We start from the raw sequence: 26,811 nt of genomic DNA, 5'->3' as shown, positions 1-26,811 counted from the left end.
CTCGCATCCTCAGTCCATTAACACCGTAAACACATTAATGAAGTAGGCTAAACAACGTCCACAGCCTCTAAGATAGTTAAATGTAACAGCTTAATTATCTTAATTATGTTCTTTTCACATCGTAGGAAAGCACATCGCTTTTGCCAGAGGAGTGACAATGTTGTTTGGCAAATTTTCGTTAACCAGTGTACGATGAAGGCTTGTAGGGCGGGTGAAATTACAAGCACGAGCAGCAGCCGGCGGTTCGGTGGCTCCGCTCCCACTGTAGGGAGACTCATTTGCCGAGAGAACAGCTGACAGCCCGGGAGAGGCACTTTCTGGTTAACACAAGTTTTTAGCTGTGATTGTCCTTCCTTTGCCATACCAGGGGTTGCTGCGTTTTGGCTGCTGTCTGTGGATTCCTTCTTGCGCAGCTCATATACTTTCGGATGTTTCATGTGCAGGTGTTTTGGCAGTAGTGATGTTGTGTGTTGTTTGGGGTCCTTGGCGCCCCTGGACAGGTCGGCATTGCGGGTTGGGCGTGTGGCTCGGCTTGGGTAGCGCTTTTTCTGCTCGCGAGTTCCATTTTCACTTTCTCACAGCCTACTGCACTGAACGGTCCACCTACGTAAACACCTTCCCGTAATCAACGGCGGCGTCATTACGTCGACCAGCGCACCGCATGTAGTGCAAGCGTAGGGTTCGGTTCGGTGGAGAAAAATTCGGCAGAAACCGAACCCCGTCAAAAAGCCGGTGCATCCCTAGTCCAACATTTTCCTATTTACATGTTGTGATTTGTATAGTCACAGCGTGTACAAATAACAAGGTCACACGAGACATACTGGGAACTATATTTCTGCTATTTGGGCGGAGTGATTTGCACCTGAGAAGCCTCGTGGTGAGGAGCAGAGAGTAACAACGGTGCTTTTCAGGTGTTGCGCTAATCACTCCACCCAAGTAGTAGTGCTTCGCCTTCTGAGAATATAGTTCCCAGTTTGTATACAGTTAGAAGATGGCTGTATCTCATGTGCCGTTGTTATTTGTGCACGTTGTGACTATACAAATCACAACATGTAAATAGGAAAATGTTGGCATTATTTTGTCACTTATTAGGAGCAGTAGGCTAGATGGAGCCGGTTACCTCCAGCATCTGTGCTAAGCTAGGCTAGCGGTGGGTGTGTCAGACAGAGTTACGGCACGCACGGAGATGAGAAGGGTATGTATGGAGTTATCTAACTCTGGGGGTTACGGTGAATAAGCTAAAGTACCAATGAGTCGGCGTGTTCCTTTAAACTACTGTAATCCATGTTTACAAAATGAAATGAAGGAAAATGCAGTGCAGACTTTAATAAAGTACACATCTCCGCTTCTGCTGGTGGCTACTAAATCCACAGGTGCAACTTGGGGTGTAGTCCGGCAGCAGCTATTGTTGGATAATGAGAACATTTCATTTGCTTCTCCTAAGCCAGCTTTTTCCATCACAAATGTCCACCTTCTAACCTCCATGTAAGTGGCAACATCACTTTAGAAAACAGCAACACACTAGGATTACAAGTAATGAGATGAGGTTCCCCCCTTCATCAGCTCCTGTTACAGTAGGAGATAAGATTGATTGATTGAAATTGATCTCTCTTTCTCTCAACATTTTGAATCCTTTCTTTAGTCTGTTTTGTTGTCTCTGTCTCCTTGTTCTTTTCTCTTTCAGTTGACTACTTCGGTTTTCATGTTGGCATTTAAATTACCTTGTATATGGCGTGCATTTGTGTGAGTCAATGTGGGAGCAAATGTTGGTATGTGTGCCTGGAGTATGTGTTTTCCTAGGCGCGCGTGTGTGTGTGTGTGTGTGTGTGTGTGTGTGTGTGTGTGTGTGTGTGTGTGCGCGCTACTGTACTGGATACATTCTGCTGGGAGCTCATTGGGGGTTGAGAAATCCTTACCTGTGGTTACATCTGTCTTACAGATACACACATGCACGCACACACACAAACGCACAGTTGAGCATCACCCAATACAGAGTGATGGCGAGAGTGATGAAGGGATGGAAGGAGGAGAGAGAATGTTGTTGAGGAGCAATGATGAGAGACTTGCTCTCACCTAAGGTGCTTTAGGCATGTGGAAGGACAGACTTATAAGCGGGAGGATGGGTGAGAGAGTGGAGACAGAATGATTAGTATGAGTTTTCCCTCACTGGAGAAAAACACTGGGAACGAGGGAGCGGCAGAGCCCTGAGCAATACATGGAAAGGCAAAGAGACTTTTGGCAGGAAGAGCGAGAGGGAATCCGCTGAAAACAAGAATGAGAGGATGGTAGATGGACTGGGCCAATGATGACAGGATTGTATGAATAACAAGAGCCTTGGGTGAACAGAGAATGAGTAAGCGATTGGTTGAAATGGAGAGCGGGGAAGAAAAACAAGTGAAGGGATACTCGGATGGAAAGAATAGAGTAGGGCAAGGAGCGATGAAAGGATGGGCCTCACTAGAGACAGAACAACAGAGAACGTAGAAGTGATAGTTAACCAAGGATTACAATCGCCACCTTTAAACACTTCTACCTAATACCTTTATTTTACCTTTCTTCCTTCGTCTGTGCTGCGTTTACTTTTATTTCCACATCTTCTCTTTTCTTTTTTTTTTAAGATTAGTTTTTGGGGGGCTTTTCCCTTTATTTGTAAGTAGATAGACGTGAAAGGGGGAGAGAGATGGGGGATGACATGCAGCAAAGGGCAGCAGGACTGAGCCAACATGGGGCAAACGCTCTTACTGGGTGAGCTAGATGCCGTCCCCACATCTTCTCTTTTCTACTGCTCTATTCACTTAGTTTGGCAATTCTTTTCGTATTCTTTTGTCCTTTCCACTCTTCTTGTCTAAGGGCTTTAGCACAGCCTAATTTGTAATTCCATGCTAAATTTTGAAACTGTGTCCATCTCTGTCAACTTGACCACACATCTTTACGTATTATTGGGGGAATGCTGTTCTACAGCATTCCACCTATTGTTATTCGGTTCTTTATTTATTTTTTTAATTTTATCTTTATTCCGTTTTTGGCTTCTTAACTTCTGCACTTTCAGCTATTTAAACCATTCAACTTTTCAAATGTTCAGCTCTTTCAGCTAATGATGGGACTTCTTCAACTTTTTTCTACTATTTATACTTTTTAAAATTTTAAGCTTTTAACACTTTTTTAATTGAAGTGAATAGAGCAGGCTTCTACCCTTAAAATCTTCTTCTGCTCCCAAAAGTTTCAACTCCTTCATACTTTCACCTACAGACGCCAAACAAACTTTAAAATGTTCACAAAATATTCAGCTATCCGGGGTCTACTTTTCAGTTTGATATCTTTTACAGTTTTTGTGAAAAACCTGTTTAAGTTTAGTAATCTTTTTAGGATTTTTTATCGATTAAACAGGGTGTGTATTGCATTTGCTAGAGTGGATGACATCACAGCTAGAGGGTGAAGCTTCAAAAAAATTATCTTAGTTCTTGTCTGTAAACTGCTCTCATACAATATCTACTTGTATACACAATTTATACATCAAAACGTAGGTATTTTTGTCTAGTTTCAGAAAATTGCTCGGTTTTGTGATATATGCCTCATACTTTGACTTCAAAATGAGAAAAAAAATTTCTCTCAATCCAGCAATGATAAAGTCCATATTTTCAGAAGAGCAGAACGAACACTTTTAAATTGCTGACATGTTTTATGCTTATCCATATAAATTTATACCGTCGTTCACAAAGCGTTGTCCTAACGTCAAGTCTGTTTCGATAGCATTAACTGTTGTGGATTTATTAAGGCTTGTTTGAAGGTTTCTCACACTGTCTCTCACTCATTAGGTGTGGCGATTAATGATCAAAGGGACTTTATAAATACTAAAGGAACAATTTTGTCTGTTCTGAAGATGGTGCAGTGGTTATGGACATGCTAAGGTGTGGGGGCCGGGTTCAAATCATTGTGGATTCGTATTGGTCCCTGGCTAAGGTGTTATTTGCTTTTCAACTACTCTCTACTTAAACTTATTTTTACGTTTAAGCTATTCATAGTTTAGCTTTAAATTCATATTATTTATTTTAAACACACAATACAAAACACACACACATATACACACACACAACACACAAACAACACATAAACACACACACACACACACAAAAACACACACACAAAACAACACATCAAACACACACACCAAACACACCACAACACACACACACTACTCAAAACACACACACTCCCACCACACACAAACACACTCCCACACACACACCCACACTCGTACACACCACACTCTTCTCTCTTCTCATCTCTTCTCTTCTGCTCTCCTTTCTTCTCTCTTTCTCTCCCTCTCTCTTTCCTCTTTCTTTCTTGTTCAGCCCCATTCTTTTCACCTAATATATTTCACATCTCATCTCAGCTAGATTGATGCTTTTTGTTCTATGCAGTATATATCTGATAATAATGAAAATATTTCTTCTGCTCTCAGTGTCTGAAGTGCTGGGTGTACTACAGGAGACATATTAAGAGCAGGTGCTATGTATCAGATCAAAGAGATGTTTATAAACATTGCCCAGGCCCTTAGTAACCATGACAACACTTTCACAGACAGTCTACTGATTACTCCAGGCTTGCTGTAGGAGTCAACTAACTAGACTAACTATGATCATCAGTCTATATCATTTTTCCACTTCTGTCTGTCTGTTAAAATTGGGAAAATCTGCTCATTGTCCACATTCTTTGGCTTCCATTATTTAATACCATTTCTTTCTTATTTTACATTATTAAGATATTTTCATTATTTATTTCTCTCAGGACTCTATCTAATGTCTTCCACTTCTCTCTGCTCTCTCTCCCCTCTCCTCTCTTTTCTCTCTCTTTTCTCTCTCCATCCCTCCTTCTCCTCTCTCTCTGTCCTCTCCCATCCCTCCCTCTCTCTCTCTCTCTCTTTCCTTTCTCCATCCTAGCCTTCTCCCTCCCTCTCTCTCTGTTTCTCTTTTCTTTCTCTCTCTCCCTGTTTCTCTCTCTTTTCTCTCTTCTGTCCTCTCCCATCCCTCCTTCTCCCTCCCTCTCTCTGTCCTCTCTCATCCCTCCTTTCCTCCATCTCTCTCTGTCTCTCTCTCTTTTCTCTCTCTCCTTCTCTCTCATCCGCCTTCTCCCTCCCTCTCTCCCTGTCTCTCTCTTTTCTCTCTCTCTCCTTCTCTCATCCCGCCTTCTCCCTCCCTCTCCCTGTCTCTTTCTCTTTTTCTCTCTCTCCTTCTTTCTCCATCCCTCCTCCCTCCCTCTCTTACTTTCTTTAACTTATTGAACCAATTTCCACTTTTTCAACTATTCTTCAGCTTCAGCTAAAGACTTCACAATGTTCTACATATTTTGTCATTTTTCAGCTTTTAAAGCCAACTTTTTAACGATTTCCACTTTTTCAACTATTCTCACTATTTCAACTTCTTCTTACAGATTTCAGCTATTCAACCAGTTAGCTTTAGCAGTTCAGCTATTCAGCATTCCCACGCATTTTCCGCAGGAAATGCATTTTCTAGTTAGATTTGTCTTCCTTCTCTGCATCCATCCTCCTCTTCCCCACATCCTCAAGCTGCATTTGACTGTTGCACCATAATGATGCCTACTTGTAGGTTGTCTGCTCTATATGTACAGATGTGGCTTAAGGACATTGAATCCAGCTCTTTACATACACTGAAAAGACAGGGAGGGAATGGGAGAGAGCATAGCAATCATTGCATACTCCCTTTAGCTACAGTAGCATATACATATATCCTTTCCCCCTTAGCCAGACATGGCCTAATCAGCAGGCTAATTAGCGCTCTTTGTAACTGCATCGGCCTCATGTAACTGATTGCTTTAACAACTGCCACACATCAAACAGTCATGTCTCACGCTTGTGCATCTCATTACACATTAAGGACATGCAAGGTTAAGGCCAGACTTGATACAGAATAAAATGAGTAATATTTTCTGCCACCGCTGGTGGGCAAATGCATTTCTCCCCTCTGTCCATTCTCTATTTTATGGAGTTAATGAATTACTGTAGGTGTTATATATATATATATATATATATAGTTTAGTGACCCAATAAGTTAACATGAGTGAAATTGCACTCTTTGTCCATATTTATACCAAATGTCATTTTATTATTTATATATGCAAGACAATGGATGAGGAAATATTGTGTTAAATATAAATTGTTTCATTTTAGACCATAAGTATGTGTATAAAAAATAAGATATATAAAGTATATAAATCCCGTTCAGTGCTACCGACAGATGATTCATTTGCCTCCTATACAATACATTAACACAATTGCCTACAAGAGGACAGTGTACACATACTAAGGGGAATGCTAACATTATATGATTAATTCAGGGAGTTTCAGGGAATGTTTTTAATTATGTTTTTTATTCTTTGATACCAAATAAAGAAGAATTAAAGTCAACTTTATTTTTACATTGTAAAAAATGTGCTTTACAAGTCCAATGACAATACTACATCAAATGAAATCAAGCAAGAAACCAAGAAAATTTAGAGGAAGTCACACTCAAATTGTCATAGAAGGGACAAAGGCTGAGTAGTTTGGACACAGGAGTCACCACCTATCTAGATTAATGGGTTTTCATCTAACTATATATACTATCTACAATGGAATCTAAATGAAGTAATACTCAACCTCCAGCTTTTTTTTTAGCTGTGTTATACATTATACGAGTGGCTTTTTAAACTTTATATTCCCTGTATTGTCTTTTTATTGCAGAAGAAGCAGAGGACTAAAGAGCTGTCACAACTCTTCCACTCTTACAACCCCTACGACCATAAGGTAAGACATCTTTCAGTGTTTGTTGCTGGATCACTTTACACTTCTGTATCTGCTTGTTTCAGTTTTGCCCTTAAAATATGCTGGTCTTTTTTGTTGCATCTGCCTATTAACGGGGAGAGCACTGAGTATTCAGCTTAATTTACCTCTAGACCAGAAGCCTTCACTTGACATCAAAAGTAGTTGTAGGTGACCATCATCATATTGTCTTTATACCTATGATGAGTTTGTTGTCTCCTCAAGATGGACACCTCTTGTCAGCAATCTAGTAGATGAGGACAGCTGTGTGTTTGTTCCTGATTACATTGTGTGGAGTGTGTGTGTGTGCGCTCAGTTCTTAAATAAATATGTCCTTCTGAAAGTGACAAAAGCTGTCACCACATTATTCTGCCTGACAAAGAAACATTTTATTTTGATATATTAGACCATCATGGGTCCTTGTGTATTGCTACATCCTGCCAAATATATGTCTCACTTAGTTTTAGTTTGCTGTAATCATGTAAATAGCAATGGTCAATCAGATATTTTTGCCCAATGTCTCAATTGCAGTGTGAACAGTAGTGATTACTTGCGTATCATTACACGAAATAAAGCAACATAATGTACAAGGAAGGCAGCAGCCCGCTACTGCCGAGTGAATGCAGTGAACTTGTTGGTGATTGAAGCCTTCCTTGCAGTTGTTACACTTTGTTATTTAGCAAAGCTTAAGCTTGGCCAAGTTTTTTTGCAGAGTTTTTACCTCTAGAGGAGCTTGTGCCTGTGGTGCTGCTGTTATGTTATGCACTAATTAAAAGGATATGAGAGAGATCACGATTTCACTGTGACAGGCATGGATCTTTGCCTCCCACACACTGAAACACACACACATATATAAGTGAGTGCATAAGCTCACAAACAGGAAATGTGAATTAAGCAAAGTTAGCCGAGACTATCTATAAAATTCATTAACACGTTTGCATCTATATCAGATAATTAGTATTTGTGAACATGCTTTATCCTCTAGTACAATTTCCAGAGGAATTGATAAACCAACTGTAAGAAAGTGTACTGTACTCAGCCTGCTTTGCTAAGCGTCTGCATCCGACAAATATAACTGGTCGATGGGACAAGACAATACCTGTTCAGGTGATGGAAAAGATTTGTTACGTTTCCCGTCCTGGTTGGCAACAACCGCCGACATATTTTGCACACCGGTTACTTTTGTGAAATCGGAACCATTTCCACACAACTGAAGTCGTGTAACCCTTTCTATCAACAATGTTTTAAGCTTGAGAGGATAACGGCAGTTCGCACTCATGTCCACCATCGCTTTAGTTGCCCTCAGCTCAGCTTTTGCTGTTGAAGACAGCCCCCCCCCCCACCTAAAACTGAACCAACCCTTATCTCTAACCATAACTATGGATGGGGGCGCTACGCATTTTAAGAGGAGGGAAAAACTATTCGACAAAACACCAGCAACTCAAACACTCACTATTGGAAGTGGGCGTGTCCGGCATCCAAGCTGAAAAGGCAGACTCTGGCAGTTGTGTTATCGGGTAAATATGTCCAAAGCGTATCATCGCTATCAACCTGAATGTTATCGCAATCCCATTTCGAGATCGTTTTATCGCCCAGCCCTATGGTACTCAAAAAGTCTGTTTCTTTAATTACTCCAAAATCCACTTTGTTAAATGTCCATCTGTATGTAAGTTGTATACATTTTGTCATTTTTTTTGTGAAAATACAGAGCAGACGGAAGGATAAGTGTTTCATTCTCAAAAGACAGATGTTGTGTAAAGTACCACTTTAAAGGCACTGTATCGTGTATCTGAGCCAGTGTGCAGCTTGAGATCCTAACCGTGGATTTCCACCAGATGCATAACGGCTGTGGAACGGCTCCGAAACGGCGGCGGAGTCATTAGGTTTCCATTAAAGTCAATGTGTGTATTTCCACCGGCTGCATAACGGCTGCGTTCCGACTGCGTCCGGCGGTCCGCAGCCCTCCGCAGCAGATACGCAGAGCTTCTAATTTTGCCGGACGCCGGAGAGCTCCGCAGAAATTCAGCACACACAGATAGTGCGGGACAGGAAGTTGAGCACAGATGCAAAATAAAACATCCGGTTCATTTTCGAAATAAAACATACCGTGCTCACGGCGGATCATATTTCCATTTCCATATGCACTACACCTTGAAAACACAGCACAGAGTTGGTTCCCCTCTACTCCTCTGGATGGAAACTGTCGTTGGTTTTGTGGTTCTATTCTACGTGAATTCGTGAGAACTTGTGGGTCCTCGTGACTACAGCTGTCAGTCATGGCCGCAGCCGTGCCGCAACAAATCCAGACCTGGTGGGTATTGACGGACGGCGGAGCACGCAGCAGACACGCAGCGGAGCCGGTCCGCAGCCGTCACGCATCTGGTGGAAATGAGGAGTAAGGGACGAAGCCCCTGTCGATTCAGCGGCCGCAGGTTCATCGCCGACCTGCGGCCCTTTGCTGCATGTCGTTCCCCCTCTCTCTCCCCTTCATGTCTTCAGCTGTCCTACATACATATAAAGGCCTAAAACGGCCAAAAACTAATCTTTAAAAAACAATTCATACACTAATTTAACTCGTCATTCACTGTCCAGCTCGCTCGTCCACTGCTGCTCTCTGAGGAAGGGCCAACTTTCAGTGCTGTTTACAAACACAAACTGACAAAAGTGACATATTATACCTTTAACAACTATATATATATAATTAATTAACTAATTAAAGAGATAATACACATGCTAATGCTAAACAAATGATTACTCTGCTCTGATAGGCCACATTTTTTACTTTTTTTACTAAATTTTTTTATATAACATCAAATGTTTTTAGCAGAGTACATTTTTAACTAACTTGCTGATAACCTTGCCTATTTCACTATATTTTGTGGATAAAATATGTCAAAAGTAATCTTGTCCTATTATATGGTATCTGATAAACCTCATACATTCCTTTTTCATAGTTGTAAAAACATGTAAATGTGGAAATAAATCCCTGTGCATCACAAACCCAGATAGCCGTGAGATATGATTTAATGATAATGGATCTAATGTCAAGCATGCTTCCTCCCAGATCAACCACATTTCTGCCTGTCCTTGCCCATGTCCATATACTGTGGAAATGTTGAGGCAAATCAGCTTTTATTAAGCCCATATAGCCGTTAGATAGAAATAAATGAAGTCTGATAATGTCCCTTATTTTACATTAAATTCCCTTGGGTGTCTAGCCATTCAGCTTATAGGCTATGTAAGGCTATTATGTGTTTACTAACGTGTGTGTGTGTGTGTGTGTGTGTGTGTGTGTGTGTGTGTGTGTGTGTGTGTGTGTGTGTGTGTGTGTGTGTGTGTGTGTGTGTGTGTGTGTGTTAGAGAGAGAGAGAGGGGGAGAGAGCACACAGATTTAGAGGGGAAGGGAGCCATTATTGTTAATACACATCCTCCTACAGTATGTTTATAAAGGTCATTAATAAAGACTGAGTCAGGGTGGTGGTGGTGGGTTAGTGAGGCTTTATTGTTCCATAGCTCCAGGCTACCAACCAAATGAAACAATGTTTTTAAATGAACTAATTGTTTTTTTTGTACCATGCTTGTTTCTTAATCTCCCGTGGCTATAGTTCCGAATCACAAATGTGGAAAATGGCCAGCTGAAACACAAATGAAAATGGGCACTCAATTACATTAAATATTCTTCTTTTTCTTCCTTTGTTTTTCTTTTTAATTTTTTTTTCTTTCTTTCTCTGTCTTCTTTTCATTCACTTTGCCTCTGTATATTAAACATATTTGTAACTATAAATATGTCTGAGGTACTGTATTGTGTTCTTGTGTGTTAATTTACATTTAGACAATAGTACTCATCTGGTGTGTGTGTGTGTGTGTGTGTGTGTGTGTGTGTGTGTGTGTGTGTGTGTGTGTGTGTGTGTGTGTGTGTGTGTGTGTGTGTGTGCGCGCGCATATGTGTGCATGTGTGATGATTAATGTGAAATATCCTATAGCCAGATGGTGCTGAACCATGCCCATCCATCAGCAATGAAAAGACCAGTGGGCAGAAAGCTGGCAGAGCACTTTGTCTAGGGCCAATGCCCAGCACCGGACACACACACACACACACACACACACACACACACACACACTCTCTCTAAGGCCGTGACTGTGTAACCCACTGAGCCATGTTGAAGTCTTGTGTTTTGTTTTGGAATACAAGTCCTTGCTTGTTTTTTGCTGCCTGGGTCTTACATGAGTAATGGTGCCTCACTTTTAAAACAAGTCTGGTATAGTATGTACAGGTCTACAACCTATTTTATTCCCAAGACAGTCTAAAGTATTTGTACCAATTTAGTGCATTATTTCTGTTCATATGAGTTTCTGAGTAAGAAAGCATAAGCATGTAATGTATTGGTAACCAGTAACAAGATGTCTAAAATTGTACTTGAATCACAGTGTTTCCCACAGATTAGAAAGCAATTTGTGGTGGGGGGGAGATACTTATTTTCATAACAGTCAAGTTCAGAGACTGTTCAGCTCTGTTTCAGGCTGATACCTACAGTTCTGGCTGGTCCTCATCCTCAACACGTGCCTTTTTCAGTCATGGAAAATACTTTTCAATACTCATCTCGATTGAAGCAGCAAACGTTCAGTGTAAGAGTAAAAAAATGACATAACATTATTTATAATACGTTTATTTGATTCACAGCTGCTGCATATAGTGTTTTAACCTCGACAACCCAACTGCTACGACGTAGCACCGGTGACGTCACGCATTGGATTGTGGACTGCCGTTTTGAAGCCAGGAGTTGGTATTTTTGCTGTTACCATCTTGGTTTTTTGGTTTCAATTGTGCTGCTCTAAGCTAAACGATAAAGAGGGAAAGTCGCTGATTTTTTAACCCTTCTGACACGAGTCATCCAGGTGATTTTTATTCTGGCTGGTAAACGCAGACCTCTGGGTACTGGTGCCGTGGTTCCTCAGCATGTACGTCAGTACACAGAGCTAGCACTAGCAAGCTAGCTTGGTTGGTTGTTCGTCTGACCTATAGGCCTTTGCTGTGCCTGTTCTCTGTATTCACATTACAAGTAAATATGTTTTTTATTCATCAATGAGATCCAATTAGAGGAGTGAGATACACAGTGCTAGTGGCGTGCTTGTCTTTCTATTATTTATGCGAGTAACCACAGTTTATTCCCCTGTGCAAATGTGTGCACGCTTAGTTAGAAAGATTGTATGAACACACTACACACACACACACACACACACACACACACAGACTTCTCTCCCTTTGCTGCATCACCGTGTGATCTGGTCTAAAGTTTTGCACCCTCAGGGCTTTGCCCTTCCAGGTTGAGGTTGTGAAACTCCCATCATGCTTTAGTCATTCTCAGCAAACTAAACGTGTGTGTGAGTGTCCATGCATTCAGTTTTTTCTGGCAGAGCTGATAAAGCCCCTCTCCCCTCTCTCCTCTCACCTCTCTCCTCTCACCACACACTGTCATAGTCTCCTGAGAACACACACAGACACATACATACATTCTCCATGCTGTGTTCATAGCCCTGAATGACAGGGGTGACAGTTTCCCTTGCGGCAAGAGAGAAGGGACAAGCTGTCAACATGGCCCGTTGCACCTGCCCAGCCACACAAAACACACACTGAGAGAAAGAGATATAGAAAACTGCAAGTTTGAAATAGAGTAGGATGTAGTTAAATGAAATGCTGATAATGAAAGACTAACAAGAGAGAGACAGGATTTGCTGAAAATAAAACACTTAATTACACTCAAACCTTTCCCTTTATGTTATTCTAAAATCCCAGTTTGCCTCATAGAAGTTGACTTAATTATTTATCATTTGAAGAAAAAGAAGAAAAAAAAGTTAATTAGTCTACCAATTTTTTTTCGCATGGTGCTAAACTGAACAATTAGTATTCAGCTTTTTCCCTTTCGGCAATTTTAATTACTTTTATTTTGTAGAAGGAGTTTTTTTTTAAGCTGCTTGTTTTGCATTGTTGTGAAAAGCTAACCTCCATCTTTGTCGAACTTGACATTTGCTTGCCACACTTTTTCTCCTCTTCTGTTAATTAACTGACTATTTAGGGCAAGAGAAGCAGGGAGAGGAAGGAGGGGGGGGTAAAAGGAGACAGAAATATTGGTTATGGTGATTTATTTTCTTGCCACGCTCTCTTAACTTGTCTTTTCACCCGTCTGTCTATTCTGTAAAAGCCATTCTTTTTGCTCTGTCTGTCTCTAGGTTCAGTATGGCTCTTATAAAGTCTGGAAAAGTCTTGAGTTATGTAAAGTGAGGCTTTGTGTTGCTTCTATACAAAGACAGTTGATTATGTTATGTTATTTGTATGCTGATAACAGCCACTACTGTGCCATCTCTAAGCAATACATGAAAATTTTTTTGGGGATGTTCATTTATAATACATTCTGGAAAAAGTGTATCATATATATATATATATATATATATATATATATATATATATATATATATATATAGAGTACAGGCCAAAAGTTTGGACACACCTTCTCATTCAATGCATTTCCTTTTTATTTTCATGACTATTTACATTGTAGATTCTCACTGAAGGCATCAAAACTATGAAACACATATGGAATTATGTACTTAACAAAAAAGTGGGAAATAACTGAAAACATGTCTTATATTTTAGATTCTTCAAAGTAGCCACCCTTTGCTTTTTTATTAATAAGGGAAAACATTCCACTAATTAACCCTGACAAAGCACACCTGTGAAGTGAAAACCATTTCAGGTGACTACCTCATGAAGCTCATTGAGAGAACACCAAGGGTTTGCAGAGTTATCAAAAAAAAGCAAAGGGTGGCTACTTTGAGGAATCTAAACTATAAGACATGTTTTCAGTTCACACTTTTTTGTTAAGTATATAATTCCATATGTGTTCATTCATAGTTTTGATGCCTTCAGTGAGAATCTACAATGTAAATAGTCATGAAAAAAAGAAACACATTGAATGAGAAGGTGTGTCCAAACTTTTGGCCTGTACTGTATATATATATAACATATTAAATTGTGTTACTCAATAATATGAAATCTGACTTAGTTAAATGGATTAATCATCCCATTAATTTTACAAGAAGAATCAATCTGTTAAAATGACATGGCTTCCAAAGTTCTCATTTCTATTTTCTACAGTGCCAATTACCTCACCTCAAATATTTTTTAAAAAAGGGCATCTTCTATTTAACAGACTTTATGTGGAGGAAAAAAATCATAGAAATAAGAGTTTTTTCATCTTCCTTAGTTGGAGGGGGATTTAATTTGTCAGATCTAGAATGATATCATCTTGCCACTCAGCATTTTACCTACACCATATAGAAACACAATGAAAGGGCAATGGTCCAATGCACAAGTCTTATACAGTTCATATACAGGATATTTTCAAGGGATAAAAACAGAAATGATGTCAACTTTAAAAACCTCAGCTGCAACATGGAAAAGAGTGTTTTGAGTGAGCCAATATCAATTCCAGAAACAATGGGAACAGTCCTTGGATAGTTCCTCAAAAAGGACCATTTAGCTTGTTTACATGGAGGAATAGAAACTGTTAATAATTTATTGAATTTAAACACATTTAGTCATTGGACTGATCTGCAAAACAAATTGGTCTGACTAATGCATTTCTTAAATATATGCAGCTCAGACGTCTAATCCAAATCCAAACACTGGAAATCCACATACTCTCCTACAGTACTACGACAAAATCACTATTATCTCCGTCAAGGAGGTTATGTTTTCGGATCTGTTTGATTGTTTGTCCGTCAGCAGGATTACAGAAGAAATATTGGCCCGAATTTAATAAAACTTGGTGAAGGGGTGTAGCATGGGCCAAGGAATGGATATGAATCACGGGCAGATACGCAAATAATTTTTCTTTTTGTATATTTGTTAACATTGCAAGATAGGGTGTTTGTGCTGCATTCATGCAGTGTCAAAAATAATTCGAAATTTTTTTTCCTGAATGGAAGAATTCACACTGCATTAACATTGTGAAAAAGGTCTTGCCTTGGCAGAGGCCTGCGCTCTTCAAGTGCCCTTCTAGTTTAAAAAGGAAATAAACAATAGCTGTTTTAAAGATCAAATGAACGGAAGTTGACTAGATATGAAGATATTGAGGTTGAGCTTGTTTGTTTTATATGTGGGGTAAATGTGTGTTGTCATGGTATGTTTGGTTTTGCCATCTTGTTTTGCTTTGTGGTGGTTGTCGTTAGGATTGTGGGTCTTTTGTTGATGTGGGAAATGTATTAGGAAATTTAGGTTTGGAAATCTAAATAAAATCTCTAAAAAAAAAGACATGGATTGTTGAAAAATGGACAGGCGCTTGCTCAAGACTGAAACATTCCAGCATTCTGGTGTTTTTTTTGCCAGTACATGGGAAATAAAGGCCATCAGTTTTGACTCTTAAGCACTTAAAGGAATACGCCACCGTTTTTTTGAAATAGGGTTATTCACCGTCTCCCCTAGATGTAGATAGGTGGGCAAATGTATTTTTGTCTCAGTGCATGCATTGCCTTTGTCCGGCAGCACCTCCGCTAGCTTATCTTAGCGTAGTGAATGGAATCCTTTGTTGCCGGTTAGCATTTCGTGAGTAAAAGTGAGCTATCTACATCTAGGGGAGACGGTGAATAACCCTTTTTCAAAAAACGGTGGCGTATTCCTTTAACATGAGCTGTTGTAATAATATGTTTCGTTGCTAGTTTTATACTTTTCTTCTGTTAGTTACAGAATTAGACCAAATGTTCACTTTTCTGGCATCTGTAGGCATTTTTTTCTCCAGTATTTTGATTAAAAGCAGGTCTGTAGCCTGATGCCTGTCCAATGAGTATTTAGAGGATCTTTCTATGACAAAGTTGATAGACAAAAGAAATTGCTTTTTACATCTGAGAAATTCCTTTGTATAGATACTGTACATATTTCTTAGTGTGCAGGGTAATATTGCACCTCTTGTTTGATCAAAGGCAACTGATATGGAACAAATGCAATAAGGTGTGTGTGTGTGCGTGTGTGCATGCGTGCACACTGAAATTCCACCCACATTTCAGTGCTGCTTGCCAAAGACATGATTTTCTTCTGCTACTGTACAGTAGAGCACTATAACCATGTATCTGTCAAGGTTACACAACACTTGCACAACACATACACACGTATGGTCACACAAAAGTACAAATACACGTGAGCCTCCATAATTACTTAGTCCATTTGGTGCCAAACAAACATTTGCCTTTGAAATATTCCCAGGTTCCTTATTTTTTTTATAATGTATTCAACACCACATTGTAGCTGCATGCTGTATTTGTTAGAGACATACAGTACAGTACACACAAACAGTATACACCTCTGCCAAACATGGCAACCTGTAACATCCTTTTACTGAGCTGTGCGTTGTTTTATGTTTCTGTGTTTTATTAAGAGGGATGTCACGATTCTCAAAATCCTTGATTTGATAACATTTTCGATTTTTACTCTTTTTTTATTTTTTATTTTTTATTTTTTTTAAGCACAGGTTGCTATGCCATTTTTAGACTAGACTTGTATGTAATATATCTGACCTTTGTTCGCAATGTACCACATTACATTGTCAAATTTAAAACATTTATTAACAACATAATGTAACAATAACATATATTCAGTCAATTGGAAACTTGACAATTTTTCAAAGTAAAAAGAAAAAAAAAAAAGTTTACCGACAATCTTGAGTGCAGACGCTTCGCACCACAACAGCGCTGCCTGGAAGGCACTAGGATTAGGCAATGGTTATGGTTGGAGACGACGGTCGCAGCGCTAAATAAAATCACAGGCAGACACTCCCGTAGGCCCTTCTATCTTTAATATGACTTTATTCTTTATTTCAGACTTAGGGGGATCCATATCACAATAAGAAACACACAGAGTAAAACATAAAGAGAAAAAAAAAATCCCAAAATACAAAGCCTTCCACAATGTTCATTGTCTTACATACAGACATGTTCGCCAATGGTTCCACAGTCTGGAAGACAATCTGTATGTATTATGAAAATCTTATGTATTATTGTATGTGGTGGTTCATTCTTTAATTTCTAAATTGTGTGTCTTGGTGTGTTTTCTAACTAGTGGAAACTGGAGTGTCACTTTACACTGACATGAAAACAGCCATTTAATCTAGTCACAGTAATGGAGGTTGCTGCTGAAAACATTAGGTAGCACTCAACCAAATCTTTTTATCTGCCTTTCATAGTCCCAAGGTTGTGAAGCCAAAAAGGAAATTGTTGTTATATGTCTTCTTTGCTAGCCGAAGAAAAGATTTATAAGTTCACCTAAAAAAACTGACTTTAATTGGGAAATGGAGATGGGTCGGAAAAATAGAATTTAAGAAATCCATATGTCGCAGTCTGCTTGGTTGGTTCAAATATTGATCTCCTTTTTATAATACAATCTCAAAAAAATCTGGTCTTTCACTCACACTCAAAGTGACACTGTGTGTGCTGTAATGGCTTGTTGATTGCTTCCATTTGTTGGGCCAAAGGCATCAGCCTGTGTGTTATTTACACACATTAATACAGACTCAAGCTCACACACACTCGTACACACACACACACACACACACACACACACACAAGTGGGCCAAAGGAACCATGGGTGTGCAGCAACCTCTTTTTAACAGCATGCTTTGTGACTGACATCTGAATGGAGGGATGGTTGGCGGGAGTGTGTGTGGGGAGGCAGAGAGAAAGGGACAGAGAAATGAATGAGGGAAGAGTATTAGGGTCTGTGTTGCTAAATGGTTTCCTAGACAGGAGTGTGAATGCGTCAATACAGTCAATATGTCATCTCATGCTAATAAGAGGAGTTGGAAACAACTGGTAATGACTAAGGTGTGAAAATGGCTGCAATTACTTTTCTTTGAATGACCAAAAAGGCTCTTTTGATATATCCAACATCAGACAATGTTCAACTATATAACTGAAGAGATTTAGCCATTTCTCTATTGTTATGATATTTTAGTGTGAAGAACTTTTCACGAACAACCTAAAAATCCTAGCTTTGTTTGTATCTAGCTGACTAGCATTTATCAGTAGTTGGAGACTTGTTTGGTGTTTTTCTCACTTCACTGCTTCTTAACATTTACAGAAAGCTGGTGAGTCAGTTATTAGAGCCTTCTCTGTCCTTTGCTAATGTATGTAATGGACATTTTTATGGTAATAAATTAATTGAATTGATGGAAAAGGGGTTGTTTGTTTCTGTTGGGCCTGTGAACGAATACCTGTGCCAAGTTGAACTTAGACCTACTTGCACAACCTTATTAACACTGATTATTGCTTTAGAATACAATTCCTGCTAGTCCCTGTTTGGCCAGGGAAGGCCATTCTCTAGCAGATGGAGTTCACCATCACAGCTGATTAAACAGAATGAGTGTACTGTCTTTTTGTAGGTGCCTGTGCAAGAACCGTATGCATATGTTTGCCATGACTGTGTTAGTTGTTTCAATGTTTTGACTACCATTAAACCTCACGATGTTGGAATGTATGTGTGTTTACATATGCATGTATGCAGGTTTATCAGCCCTAGCAATTGTCTGTCTGTGCCTGATTGCTTAACATAGCCTGTCATTAGAAATATTAGAAGCCTGATTCAACAGAACCCACTACAATCTATATGGAAATTCACATGCATGGTTTCAGGCTACAGGCTCAAACTATGTTTGGACTTTTCTTTCTTTCCTTCTGCTTTCCTTCCTCGCTCCCATGCTGTTTAGGGATTTTGTTTTCATCCCATTTTCAATCCAAACATGATGGAAAGAGGGTGAGATCTATAGGTGCAGAAAAGAGTTATTTAGTGTGTGAATGTTATGTGTGCTTTAAGATTGGAAGATTGCATTCACCCATCCCATTTAAATCTCAGCGTATCATACAGTTGCACACACTTTGTCCAGACAGAGGACTTACTCAGCCAATCTCTGTAGGATTAATTCACTTTGCCTTGATAAATGCTAACTACATCAGTTCCTTTGTTAGCTACTTTAGCTTCTCATTTAACAAGATGTGGCGAGCTTATCTTCCATTGTAAATTACCATGTTAACACCATTTGAAGTCTTGTGTTTACTTATTGATTTTACTTGGAAGTTGCACAGCTTTTATCTTGAGCGATGTAAGTTTACAGGTTGTCCACTTGTCTGAAGGAGCTTAAAATAACAAATCTTTTATTATTTTGTGTGCCTGTTTTTTTTAAACACATTACTTAACACATTGGAAGTATGTCTTTAAAGCTGCATATTCCCCAGGTGTTACCCAGTTTTTCCCTTTATTACATATTTAGGGCCCGACACGACAGCGCAGGGCCCTATTGAAACTGAAGGAATTATTCTTTCTTTCTTTCTTTCTTCTATTATTATTCTAATGGGCGGCCATTTTGTGCGTTTACGCCGCAAAACAGCGAAGTGGGTGTAAGTCGGAGTATGCGTGTCCGATTACCTCGAAACTTTTCAGGATTCATAAGAGTCCAACCCTGAGGACAAATAAGGGCCGATATTTACTTAAAGTCATAGCGCCCCCTAGTGGCAACAGGAAGTAGGCCTAAAAGTCAAGGTGCTATACTTTAACGAACTCCTCCTAGAGATTTCATCCGATGGACTTCAAACTTTGTCTGTACCATCCCAACACCTTAACGATGAAAAGTTATTAAAAGAAAAACTTTCGTCAGACGGTGTGGCGTGGCGTGGCGGCCATTTTGAGTGTTTAGCGATGACCAAAGAAGTTGTTGTAACTTGAGTTATGCGTTGTCGTTATCTGCCCGAAATTTCTCACGATGGACAAGGGTCCAGGCCTGAGGACACCTACAGGCCAAATTTGACTTTTGGTCATAGCGCCCCCGCGCACAGGAAATCTGCCTTATATGACAAACATCATCCGATTTACATGAAACTTAGAATGTGTGGTCTACATGTGATACTGAGCCGCCCCTATAATATGACCACGCCCACTTACTCAGGCCACGCCCCTTTCATAACATTTGAACCGTTTAAGGTAGAGACTTCGTGTGAGTGTCATTGAACTCAGCAGAGACTTCCTTTTAATTGGTTATGGTTTGACCCGCCCCCTATGCTTAAGCCCCGCCCCCTTTCATAAAATTTGAACTTTTTAAGATAGACCCTTGTGTGAGGTATCAATGAACTCAGCAGAGACTTCCTTTTTAATTGGTGATGGTTTGACCCGCCCCTATGCTTTAGCCACGCCCCTTTTCACAGCTAATGAACCGTATGACGCTAGAGTCTTGTTTGAGGTATCGTTGAACTTCGTGAGGGGTTCCCTTTTAATTGGTGACGATTTGCAGCGTCGAGTGCCGTCGGAAAGCCGATTTGCAAGGCGCGGCGTCCGCGATAACCCCGGCCCAGCAGAGGCAGGCCGGGGGCCGTCCATCGCTGCTCGCAGCTTTAATTTGAAATTAGTTTTGTTGTTAAATGCATCTTGTAATCAGTTCCATTTAGCATTTAGAAAACTGAACCTAAGTTTGTTTTTTTGACCAACCCTGATGTTTGTCACTTTTCAGGAATTATATTCTCTATTCTTGAAATTTATACTTTTTGAAGAGACAAGCTTTATTCAATGCTACTGACATTGCATGAGTTGTTAAACCCTGCACTGTTGTTCTTCCCAAGATACAGTAATAACATCAGTCCTAATAACATCACCTTCTATCTATTCAGTCAACGATCACCAACTAACCACACCCATACTCACACACAGGAGCTCAGAAAGAATCTCATTCTGTAGTGACTATGTGCCAATAGTATGTTTACATTAGGATTGGGTTTTCATCAACCGGTCCAAAATGGAACCAGTTACAAATAAAACACAGTATCTAATTAGAAATTTACTTTTTGTAAGTGCCCATTGATTCTTGAAAAGTGAGGATTGCACATCTTTATTATTCATTTCAACCAAAAAGCATTATAATTTATGAAAAATAAATGCCAGTGGCAGCAAACATCTGCTTAAAATAAAGATTTCTGCTTTTAGAAATTTTGTGAATAATATGCCAAATAATAGGACACAGGTTTCAATAACACCAAGCTGAATCCAAATCAGAATTGCTAAAGATCTATCCTAGTTTACATGTATAAAAAAACTTTGTGCTTTCGGTAACATTATTTTTTTAACACCATGAGCCAAATACAATACACTGTGAAAATTAAAAAAATAACCCAAAACAACTTAAGTGTACTGAAAAATGACCAGCTGCATGTAAACATGAGTTTTACAGTAACATTCTATTTGAACAAGTTATTTGATTTCCTGCCTTAAGTTGCTTACTGTACTTCTGTTTTCTTTTGTGCATGCAAACATAGTGCAAGACCTGAAGAATAGTAACTTTGCACTCACACACACACACACACACACACACACACACACACACACACACATTTTAAGACAAACATACACAGACTGCACACATGGCCCTGTAAATGAGCTGTGTGTATAGTGCCAAATGTGGGATCACTACTGTAAAGACTTTATTCTCATTATAGCTGACTTACAAAAACTGGGGCACAGCAGGGGGGAAGTGATACATTAAAGCTGCAGTAGGTAAGATTGTGAAGAGCCAGGACTTTGCCAACAAATTTGAACATCGACAACTTCTCAGTCCCTCGTCCCTTTCTGCTGCAGCCTAAACCGTCTCCTAAGCCCCTCCCACACAACGGAGTTTGATAGAACTGCCGGCATGTCAGACAACATGTTCAATAACTAAACACTAACACAACGTTAACTTTACTCACCAACAGTAAAACGATGCTAACTAGCAGGCTACCGTTAGCCATTTCAGCATCATGTCAGACCGACCACTGTGCTAACGTTACTATTATCCTCACCAACGTAGCTTTGTGGACTTTTGACTACTAATAATCAAGTGAAAGATAAATCATTCATGGTAATTATGTTACCTGTTGAGAGGAAATGTGGCTACATCTGCATCGTTCTTCAGATCTTTAAAATCCTGCAGCCACGCCACCTCTGAAAAGCCACTCCATTATTCACAGAGTTTTGGAAAACCTTTCTGCAGCTCGTGCGCGGGGAGAACGCTATATATCCGTATATATCAGTGATTGACAGGCAGATAGACCACCCCTGTGGCCCTGATTGGAGAAAATCGACCGGGAGCGGTGGAATTTTGCCAATGGCACTACATGCTGTAGGAGGTGCCAGAGGAGCTGTCTTATTTTTATTTTATTTTTTTACATAATTCATGTAGTTCTACTGGAACATAGGGTCAGTTTCACCAAATATGACAGAAAGTTAGTTTTATAAGACTTACCTACTGCATCTTTAACTGACTGCAGGGTGTGTGTGTGTGTGTGTGTGTGTGTGTGTGTGTGTGTGCGGGTGGGTTTTTTGGAAAAAAAAAAAAAAAAAAATTAAGAATTTAAATGAATGCAGTAAAAATAGTTACAGCAAGTGTTTTTTTCATTTATTTTTTTAGCCTTATGTTCTTTGTATGTGTTTGTGTGACAAGGATTATTCCCAAGTTGTCTCATCCTGACATCTTTGAGAAAAGTTTAAAGAATGTATTCTTATCCCTGAATATTTGGTAGAAATTTCTCTAGACTGTGAGGATCTTGAGTCAGTCTTTTTCAGTCCTTTGCCAGATGTTTGATGGGATTGATCCATACTCTAAAGGCTAATTTGGGATTCAACATAATGTCACTGTACTGCAGGTGTGATTGTACTGCTTTAAGGTAGAAAGAACTTGGTCGGTTTCTCCCTTAACCGCTTCAGTGGTCTCACAGACCATTTTCTGTTCTGTTCCTGAGCAATTATTGACAAATAAGTTTTTAATTACTATCAAATCAGTTTCAAGTTCCAAAGGATTTGTCATAAGAATGTTCTCATTCTAAAAACAATAAAGTGAGCTACTTTTCTGTCTGTAAAACGAACTAACAACAAAGCATCACTTCCAGAAATGTTTCAGTGGTCTCGATACACCACCGACTACACCACTGCAAAACTATAAATCTGCTGTTGACATCTAATCAATAAACCAGCTTTAGGTGTACACAACAACATTTAGGTGCAATCATAAAACCAACCAAAATCAACCATGCTGGAGCTTAAAATGACAAAACAGCATATCTGTTGGAAGTCTATTGGATATGTATTGTTAAGCGAGAGAGAAATGAGGGAGTGATTTAGTTTTTTGTAACTGTATTAACTTTGGATCCCTAATAACCTTTAGCAGTGACTTTCTTGTGTGATTTTCCAACATAAGACATTTTCCATAATCAAAATTTGGTTTCTAGACATTCATGTAATGTACTGTAACCGTTTAAAACAGGGTAATCCACGCCCTATATAAAACCACCAGGGCATTTGAAAATACCTATTTCTCTGCCCTTTAGTTGTTCAGATATTGTTTCCTTGAGGTATTTTTTCCAGTATGTATTGTTTTGATAACCGCTTGTTTTGTCAGTGTTATGTTGCTGCTGTAGTACTGCTGTAAGATTGATATAAGAGAGTGATTTAACAGACCAACATCATTACTCACTGCTCACTCAAAACACCCTGGACAGATTTGGAGAATAAAGGAGAGAATCACTGAAAGATAAAGGGGAAAAAACAGCTAGAGCTTCCACACATTGAAGGGGAGAAATGGAGACAAAAGAAAGCAAACACCTCAGAAAAAAACAAAACATGAGCTGAATATTTATGGAATCAAACTGGAGAAAAGAAAACAAAGACCCTTTTCAATGTTGACACCTATTCACATCCGTGGCTATGGTTTTCATTTTTCTTCATAATCTTTGGTGGAGTCATCTCTCAATGTGGTGCGTATAGATTAGTGTGTTTGCTTGTTGTGATGAAGGCCTGTTAATTGGCTGTTTGGGGCTAATAAATAGCTGTAATTAACAGGCGTCGTTAGGTGAGGCAGGGATTGAAACGCTGTGGCAAACCAGCTATGGGAAAACATTGAAGTACAATGTGGCAACATTCAGCTGGAACTTTTGTTCATCGGGACATTTACTGTAGATTAATTGGGTAGCTGTGTACATATTTCATATTTGCATTAGATATTATAAAATATTAGGTTAAACTGATGAGAATTCTATGCATATGTTAAAAACTGTCCATTGCTTTTTACAAGAATAATTTATTGTGTTTATGTTGATGGTGGTTAATCTTTTGACACTTTGTTTATCCTTTTTAATTAGTGTGTAAGTACATTACACTTGTAATGTAGAATTGCATCACTGTATAGCGGTATATTATGTATCATAGTGTCAGCTTGTGTTGAAGATGTATAAACAGCGTGTTGCAAAAACACATGCTGTGGTGGAAAGTAGGGTTGGGCATCGTTTTGATTTTAACAATTCTGATTCCAATTGCGGTTCTTCCTTTACATTCCGGTTCTTAGCGATTCTCAATTCCGATTCTTTGAGGGGTGGAGTTGAAATGGGTCACATGCTTATTTCACAAATAACAAGAAAGTTTTATTTTGATTCAATGGTGGGCTGCCGTTTTACCGGGCTTTTTCAACGTTTTTCAACGCTTACTGTGCTCCATGGCTGCAACACAACAAGCGCCTGCCCTGGCCGCTACAGAAACCAAAACTTGCGCATGTTAAATGTGGAACCCATGATCAGATTTGAAACCAAATCCTCCAAACGATTCCAATAAAGAAACGATTCCAATGGAATCGTAATTTTTGAAACAATTCCAAGTAGGAATCGGTTCTCGATGCCCAGTCCTAGTGAAAAGAGGCACAGGATATATGTAGTACAAAGCAGATGGGCCTATCAATCTAAAGAGCATTCAAATGTTTTCCCCACTGATGTTGAACTTCGCTGTAAGCCAGTGATAGCAGCTGATGGTCCCTGTGCTTTTTTTTCTTAAGCTGTGTCTTTTGTTCCATCATCTTCTTACATGTCTTCCTTCTCACATTCAGAAGTCTGTACATTTTAGGGGTGATTGGATGAAAAAGACTCTGCTGTCTCGATTGATTAAAAATCTAGACTTGCACTCTCCACTTCTGTCTCCCATCTTTACTAGTCTACCATTTCTTGCTGTCTCATCTTTGTCTCGCTTTGCTCATCTCTTTACTTTCTTTCGTTGCCCTCACTGAGTGTTGATATACGAGAGCTCAGACTTGTTGAAGCGAGTTATAGTTGTTGGAAGTCTTGCCAGTGACATAAGTGGACTTTAAGCCCATTAAACAGCAAAAAAAGCATCAGGGATCTTCTCTTTCTTTTGACTACAAAGGCTTGTTTTTTCATCCGTGGTTGTATTTCATTCCTTTAAAAAAAAAAAAAAAAAAAAAGCAAATAAAAAGGTGAATGGGTGCAGGTGAGGCTCAAACATTTGCTGCATTTGTCTGTTTTTTTAGTCAGAGACAGTCCTTTGGTGGTTTCTCATGCACACTTATGGTGCTATTATACAAGAGTAACGCAGTTATCTGATTATTGTTATCTTACACATCTTGCACACCCAGAAAGGTTATAGAGTGAACCAGCTGCAACATGGTGTTTCAGTACACATAGTGGCTTGGCTAACAAACTTATTTCATGGCATTTATAAGGTCATTCATTCATCTTTTTTGTAGGTATTACACACTCTTGTGGGTATTAACTTAATTATTGAACAAATGTTGTAAACACAAGTCAGTCACAGTGAATAATATAAATAATAATCTATTTAATTTAGGTATACACTGTTATGTGGTAACAGTGTACACCTAATGATTTTAAGACTTTTGCTCTTTCTTGCTTAATCTATGTGCTCTCTGATTGTGTGTAACTGTGTGGCACAAGTGTGTTTGGCTGTGCCTGTGTTCTTTATCAGCAATGGGATTTTACCCTTCAAATTAATAATTTTTCACTACTAAATAAATACTGTAGTCCATACTGTTATTTGTAGCACAAACAGAGCATGAGCTCAGGGGCTGGAAACCCCTGCTGTCAGTTGAGCTATACTGATAATCTCTGTGGTTTAACCACTGGCAATAACTGTAGAGAATCTGCATTTTGATTATTGACAAAACTTCCCAAAACTTCAGTGGTCTCTTCATTGGGGACACAAAGTAGCCCGTCACTCTCTGTAAGTGAATGAATTTCCTGGTCATTCACACCAGGACTGTAGTTTCTACACTCAACATTTTCCTCCCTCAGTTTACTCTCTTTACCTAATTAGCATAGTAATTTAACACACATTTACATAATTTGCATAAATCAACTATCAGAAGCTTAGCAGACCCACGCACCCATTTTAAATTAAAATGACCTGGGGCCTCATGTATAAACGTTGTGTGCGCACAAAAAGCTTGCGTACGCTTGTTTTCCCACACTCTCAGATTTATAAAAATGAACTTGACGTGAGAATGTGCGGGCCGTCCGCGAAGTCTTTTCTGACTCTGTAACGTGGCGAATTCTAAGTGAAAAGTGCCAAAAATCACCAAACATTATAAAATTGAGTTTCCACTTCAGTTACTGGCATACATCTGTGACGTTGTCTATGAAAAAAACATAATTATATCCCCTGATAATTCATAAAAGTTTGATCATTTATGTGGATAATATTTTACATCTTTCACACTATTATTTTTTTTATTTTTATTTAACCTTTATTTATCCAGGTAAGTCAATTGAGAACAACTTCTCATTTGCAACAACGACCTGTCACATTCACACAGTTCCACATTCATACCTGGAAGCTGCCCAGTACAACCACAGTCTGATCTGCTGGCCACTGAGCAGCTCCACTGGGGCGGTTGGGGTTAAGGGCCTTGCTCAAGGGCACCTCAGTGGTGGTAATGATTATGTAATGTATGGTAATGATGAATTAACGGTTTAATTTGCAGACTACTTAACCTCTGTTAAACATGAGGATGGGAAATGAATGAAAAAATCCTTAGAAAATACTTTGAGTCATCTGCATTTCCCATAGATGAAATATCTACTCACTGTGCAACAAAAGATCGGCACGGAAAAATGCAATTGGCAAATGGCGCACAGGA

The 26,811-nt window shown here is 39.2% G+C and overlaps 1 protein-coding gene across 1 annotated transcript in view; it reads left to right on the top strand.

Annotated features, from left to right (window-relative positions):
- cdkal1 (CDK5 regulatory subunit associated protein 1-like 1) overlaps window positions 1–26,811 on the top strand; it is a 292,200-nt gene that overhangs the window by 217,372 nt on the left and 48,017 nt on the right. The window contains exon 12 of the mRNA XM_039805926.1: window positions 6,740–6,802. Within this exon, the coding sequence (XP_039661860.1) occupies window positions 6,740–6,802 (63 nt within the window). The remainder of the gene's footprint in view (window positions 1–6,739; window positions 6,803–26,811) is intronic.

Source organism: Perca fluviatilis, chromosome 7 (assembly GCF_010015445.1).
Source record: "Perca fluviatilis chromosome 7, GENO_Pfluv_1.0, whole genome shotgun sequence".
Lineage (NCBI taxonomy): Eukaryota > Metazoa > Chordata > Actinopteri > Perciformes > Percidae > Perca > Perca fluviatilis.
This window is presented reverse-complemented; position numbering and strand designations above follow the sequence as displayed.